Source organism: Buceros rhinoceros, unplaced genomic scaffold (assembly GCF_000710305.1).
Source record: "Buceros rhinoceros silvestris isolate BGI_N320 unplaced genomic scaffold, ASM71030v1 scaffold22121, whole genome shotgun sequence".
Lineage (NCBI taxonomy): Eukaryota > Metazoa > Chordata > Aves > Bucerotiformes > Bucerotidae > Buceros > Buceros rhinoceros.
Window position 1 is genome coordinate 1 of NW_010395113.1, and position 6,155 is coordinate 6,155.

At 57.5% G+C, this 6,155-nt stretch overlaps 1 protein-coding gene across 1 annotated transcript; it reads right to left on the bottom strand.

The window, feature by feature from the left end:
* Nucleotides 1–370: 370 nt before the first annotated feature.
* AGPAT1 (1-acylglycerol-3-phosphate O-acyltransferase 1) lies at nucleotides 371–4,425 on the bottom strand. The gene is made up of 6 exons (XM_010145451.1): nucleotides 4,241–4,425; nucleotides 1,803–1,936; nucleotides 1,341–1,516; nucleotides 1,115–1,210; nucleotides 813–885; nucleotides 371–618 (listed from the first exon to the last, which is right to left on the bottom strand). Exons 1-6 carry the CDS (start codon nucleotides 4,423–4,425, stop codon nucleotides 371–373), a joined length of 912 nt encoding a protein of 303 aa, XP_010143753.1.
* Between the last annotated feature and the right edge of the window lie 1,730 nt (nucleotides 4,426–6,155).

A 6,155-nucleotide genomic window follows, 5' to 3' on the forward strand; every position in this document is an offset into this window, starting at 1 on the left:
GATCCTCCTGCCACGTGGCAACATCCCCTGGACCTCCTGCTCCACCATGAGCCACACGCTGCACTCGGGACCCCTCTCCAGAGCTGGCAGCATCTGACCAGCATTGCCAGATTGCAGGACCCTCTGGAAGAAGCCACTCAGCAAGTCCATGGGTGAACAACACTGCAAGTCACCCCATCACTGCAGTGAACCCCTGTCCCAGTCCTGCACTCCTCTGCTGTCCCTTGCACCCAGGTACCGTTCTTCTCTCGCAGGCTGTCGGGGCAGTGTCAGGTCTGCTGGACACATCTGCAGAGGACAAGGGGACAGCACGGCCCAGCCTCTGGCTGTGCCTACTCCCTTGTCTCCCCAAGGAGCTCAGTCCCTCTGCCTAATTGCTGGTCCCGGTTGTGTCCTCCTTGTGCTGTGAGCTGTCCATCCTCATGCCAGCACCAGCCCCAGCCCCAACACAGTGGGGGAACAGAGGCCTCTCAGCACTCTGGTCACCACAGCAATCAGCAGACATCTCAGCGAGGGCATCGGCCATGGCCTGGCGGACAGTCTCTGTCAGTTCAGGGACATCCTTTTGGCTCAGGCCCTGGGTTTCTACCTTGGGAAGGATTCGGATGGTGCACGTCCCTGGAGAGAGACAGGGAAGGCCAGGGATGCTGTTAAAGGAAACCACCAAGAAATGGGCCTTCCCACCTCTATCCTCCACCACCAGCTGCCTCCTCACACCTCAGTGTCCCACAAAGAGACCTTCAAGCCCCACGAGCCTCACACCCACCACCAGCCACACATTCTGGCAACAGGGCTTCTTGTCCATCACTTACCAGAGGTGAATTTCTTATCCTTGGAGCTGAAGAAGTCCCGGTATGGGGAGATCACCATGGGGAAAATGGGAACCTGTAGGAGATGGGTCAGAGATACAGACGCCCTCTCCAGGTGGGACTCCAGCTCCTACCATGCCCCAGGTTTCAGCAGGTCCCCTTCCCCTCCCTTGGTCCTGCACAGCAGGGTCCCTGTCCCTGGGGATGCAGACCCCAAAGGACCCTAATGTCCCCCATCCTGCTGCCCCAAGGTACATACACCCCCAGCTCCGTCAAGGGCAAGTGGGGGAGGAGGGTGGCCTTACCTGAGCCTGCACGGCCAAGTGGAAAGCCCCCCGCTTGAAGGGCAGCATTGATTTCTCCTCGTTCCTGGTGCCTTCAGGGAAAATCAACACTCGGAGCTGCACGAGAGAGACATGAGCAAGGACCCCGACCAGAGCACCCTGTAATCTGCTATGTCAGTCCTCCCCTCACCCAGTCTGCCCCTTCAGTGTTTGCTCCCCAACTCCCCACTGCTGCCAGCCCCCTCACATTTTCATGCCGCATGGTCCTGGCCATCTGGGAGATGACATTGATTGCATCTTCTCTTCTGCGGCGGTCGATGAAGATGATGCCACTGAGCCAGCAGGCCCACCCCACCGTGCCCATGTACTTGAGCTCTTTCTTGGCGATGGGCACACAGCGGTCAGGAATGATCTCCACCATGCCTGGAGGATGGATGCGAGAGGAAAGGATCCGTCTCTGCCCAAAGGCACTCAGAGCCAACCAGCCCTGTGGCTGCAGTGACGTGGCATCATCTTCCATTGTCCCAAGCTCCTCTTAGCAGCACAACCATGGCACCAAGCTGCTGTGCCACCAGCTCTTCTGGCCTATGCCCTGTACAAATCCTGGTGCTGGCCTCGCTGGGACCCCCCAGGGTGAGGTGGTCCACCCCTGCAGCACCCCAAAGGCTGCCCATGCAGGAATGAGCCCCCTCCACTCACTCACACGTACCCATGAGGTCAAGGGAAGCTTGGTGGTTGCAAACTATCACATATGGCTCCTCGATGTTGAGATGCTCAGAGCCCCACACCTGGATCTTGATGCCACAGATGTGTTTGAGAGGCAGGATCACAGCACGCAGGATCCTAGGGCAGAGGAACATGTGGGGAGCAGATTGACACAGCGTGGAACTGCTTGGTATTTTCCCAGACCTTCACAATCACTCAGGGAACAAAGATGCAGGATGGGCCAGGCTACATCTGGTCTACATGAGCAAACAGTGTGTCCCAGGGTGGAGCTGTGTTTGGTCTCAGTGGTGCTTTGCTTTTCCGAGCACATTTGTAGCCTGCATAGCTCAGATCTAACCTTGTCACCATTCCCAAGCTGCTGTCTCAGTCTGCACTGGAGCTGCTGCTGAAGAGCAGCCAGTGAAAGCTGGAGGAAAGAAAAAACCAGGTTTTTTCTGTTGTCCAGGGATGACGGGAAAATAAGAAAAGAAGGGATGGGAAGTCTGTCTGAAACCAAGATGCAAATCAACCCACCCCAATGAGGTCAACTGCCTCTGGCCAGGCGAGCCTCACCCTGAGGCCTGCCCATGTGCAGAGCTGGATCTGTGTGTGCCAGCTGGAAACCCAGGCTCCAGCCTGTGCTGCGGACACCTATAGCCAGAGGAGCTGGACTGCAGCCGAGAGGCGCTGAGCTGTAGTTGGGTGAGCACTGAAGACAGACATGCAGAGGAAGAGTCTTGAGACCGGCAGGTCTACTATCCCCTGCAGAGCAGCCAAAGGGCAGTGCTGAGGACACCGAGCTTTGTGCTGCAGGTGGAGGGGGAAGAGAGCAGGGAAGAGAAAACCCAGCTCCCTTCATGAGAGGAAATCCCAAATAGCTTCACTGGGGCTGCAGCGTCAGGAAGAGATGGAGGTTTCATCTGTGCACGGCGGGACAGTGAAGAGTGGTGTCACCATCCAGGGAGGGTGGGACAGGAACAGTAACGTTAGGATGGCAGCGCTGGTGAAGGGTGACACTCAGGATGAGAATAACAAGAGGAATGAAAGGAGGATGGAGCAACGGGGATTGCAGCACCCACGGTTGAAATAAAAAGCTGGTACACATCCGGTGTTGAAATGGGGCACTCTCCAACCCACAGAAGAGCACTCGTGTCAGGGTGGCTCCTGGCAGTGACTGGTCGAAGAAGGTGCACAGGGGACAAGGCAGGGCCATCAGCAAGATCTCAGCACCAGGTGGGGATGAGGAGTTTGGGAGGAGGGAGTAGAGGCAGGCACAGAGGGAGAAGGAGGCACGATGCCTAGGGGGTCAGACATATCAGAGGTCCACCCATCCCTCAGGAGACGCAGTCTGAGATCCCCGTGTCTACACAGGAGCAAAGCGCTTGTCGCAACGCCCCAAAGCCAGGAGTAATGACAGGAACATGCTCCAAGCCAAAGGCTGTGGGATTTGGAGGCTGATGAGGAGCTGGAGCTGGTCATGCTGCTCCCGCGGAGGGTGGCTGCGAGGTGCTGGTGGACAAGATAAGGCAGTGTGAGTCACCACTGCATCATGCTGAGTATTTCCACCGAGAAGGAAGTGTTTGCACCAGGGCTCCGAGCACCCCCAGACACGTGTGTGTCTGCAGAGCATTTCTGCATGGAAAGGACAAGGGAGAGAGGCCACACCACGGACTGGTAACATCAAACCTCTGACCACACTCCTGCCGGGGGCCTGAAATCCATCAGCACAAACAGTGATGGCCCGAGCTCAGCAAATACCACAGGCTCAGCCATTTTTCACTCTGACATAATTATATCCCTCCTGGTATGTTATCCTGCCTGAGAATCCTGTAACGAGATTGCAACACCCCTGAAAGCAAACAGAGCTCCCTCTCGAGTTGCAGAGCCATGTTATCACCCCTGAGCACAGCTGATGGCACCTGACTCGCCAGGACGTGACTGATGCTGCTGAGACATCCCAAAGTCTCTCTGCCAAAGCACCATCCCCAGGGCTCTCACCTGGCGGCACTACCGGAGAAACAACGATGGGTGAGCATCTACATCCTGCTGATGATCGTACCTCCAACCTTGGCCAAAGCCCCCCATCACCCACCCAACTGATGACCCCAGCATTGTGATGGTCAAGAATGATCCCTTTCATGCTATTTCGCCCTCCAAAGACCACTGGTCCCAACCCAACCGGCCACCTCCATTGTGGCATAACCCTCCCTGGGCATGGCCAGCACCTCTTCACCACACCACAAGATGCAGATGAACCCTTCAACGCCACATGGACATGACCGCAGCCCTCGCTGTGGCCCCAGGATTCAACCACCAGCTGTTAAGCAGCTGTAGGTATGTCTAGAGCAGGAGAGAGTGTGTCCACCAGACCACACGAGCTCCTCCATCACAGCCAGCCCCTGCCATCTCCACATCAAAAGCACAATCCCATGCTGTACTCACTTCATGTTCTCCACTGAGCGTCCCCGAAAAGCCACAATGGGGGACAGGAGGGTGGCCATGAGCAGAATCCAGCCATTGAAGAGGGCCACCTTGCAGAAGTAGTGGAAGGTGGCATTGTAGCGGTAGAGCAACAGGGCTGCCAAGGGGAGGAGGAGCAGCAGCCCATGGAGCAGGACCACCTCCATCACGCTACCCCAGCGGGAGGATGCTGAGGAATTCTGCCTGCGTGCCTGGGCACAAGGGCAAGTGGAGCAGCAGCCGCTGAGGAGCCCAGCAGGTGACTCAGGTGTATCAGCAGAGCAGCTCGTGGGCGTTTGGGGCTGGCCCAGGGAAAGGTGCTCTGGGTATCTCACCTGGTACAGAGGTTTGAGGATGAACTGGCTCAGATGGGAGGCAGGCTACCCCAGCAAGGGCGGAGAGTGGTGGTGAGTCGGCACTGGGGACCCTGGGGCACCCAAGGTGCCACTGCTGATAAGAGCCCTTCCTGGCTGATAAAAGCCACTGCAGCGCCTCCGACGATGCGATCAGAACTGTTGCCCACAAAAATGCCCATGGTCTGGGCACCTCTGCTGGCCACAGGGGCCCTAACCCCGGGAAAGGGGGATCTCAGCAGGAGCTGGTTCTGGTCTGAGCCCATCACCCCAGCAGGGCTTGTCGTAGATCTCTGTTGGCATTATGGCCAACCCCCAAACCTCACCCTGCAGAGTGCCACGCCATTGGACAATACCTCCCAGCTGCTGCCTGCCTGGGTCTGCAGCAGGCAGATGTGGTACCAGCGCTCCCCATCACCCCCATCCTCCTCCCTCTGGGCTGCAGGGAACCCTCTGCCCCTCTCCTCCACCCCTTCACCAAGGTCCAAGCAACGCCACAGGGGTCTCAGCCCTGCCACCCGCCCTGGCCTGGAGGAGGTGGCAGCCCTTGCAGGGTCAGGTGTTGATGCTGGTGCGTTCGCACGTGTGGGGCTGTAATTAACCTCTTCTCCACTTTGTTGCTCTTGCACTGGGCACACAGGATCTGGCCCGACTCTGGGTTGCCCTGTGGAAGCTCTGATCTTGCTTTTAGAAAGCAAGAGCTTGTCACCGCGGAGAGAACTGCGGCCTGGTCTCAGCCACCAGCAGCATCTCCAAGCCCTTCCAGGGACAGCCGTACGCTGCTGCCCAGACCCATCGGCTGGTTCATCTCTGACCCTTGAGGCAGGAGCCTGCGATCAGAGAGCTCTGCTCATGCCTTCCCATAACACCTCACCAGAACCATGGGGCAAACAATCCCATTACACCACGCTGGGGAGAGGCATCCCACCACTGGGGTCAAACTCGGCAGCCCAGCCCCTCATCTGACACGACCTACCTTCAGCAAAACTACTCTGCAGCTCCCTTGCCCCATGCCTCCTTTTTCCACCCACACCTTCTTCCTCTCTGATGTGGGTGCCAGCAGATGCCTTTGGCCTGTTTTTCTCTTTTTGGCTGTGTGATGCTCTCCATGCTGCCTGCTGAAGGGTGCCCAGGTTCAACCAGTGCGACCCAGAGAGGGCTCCAGGGCTGCTTCCGCCATGGGTGTTGCAATCCCCATTGCTTCATCCTCCCATTCCTCTCATTATTCTCATATTCAAGCTAAGACTGGGCCCTAGCTTGAGTCCACCCTTCCTGTCCACCCCATCCCCAGGTGACTCCTCTCCTCCTTCTTCCCCTTCTGTCCATACGGATACAGAAACCTTTGTGCACTAGCCTGGGCTCCTCATCAAACCCAGCTCAGCTTTGGGATTGTCTCCTTCCCTTCTGCTCTCGCAGCCTCTCGGGGTGCTCCCAGCTGGGGACGTGCCTTCATGCATGGCTCTTTTCTCTTCAGCGTGGCTCTTTTGCTCCATATCGAGGAGCTGCTTCTTCAGACTCCGCAGGAGCCAGGCTGAGCTTTGCTG

What these genes read in the sequence shown, in the direction of transcription:
- AGPAT1 (XM_010145451.1), bottom strand. Translation starts at nt 4,425, where the DNA reads ATGGAGGTGGTCCTGCTCCATGGGCTGCTGCTCCTCCTCCCCTTGGCA. An exon ending in GGACCATGCGGCATGAAAAT is followed by an intron (nt 1,211 to 1,340) that starts GTGAGGGGGCTG and finishes TCTCTCGTGCAG; the next exon opens with CTCCGAGTGTTGATTTTCCC. An exon ending in ACTTGGCCGTGCAGGCTCAG is followed by an intron (nt 886 to 1,114) that starts GTAAGGCCACCC and finishes CATCTCCTACAG; the next exon opens with GTTCCCATTTTCCCCATGGT.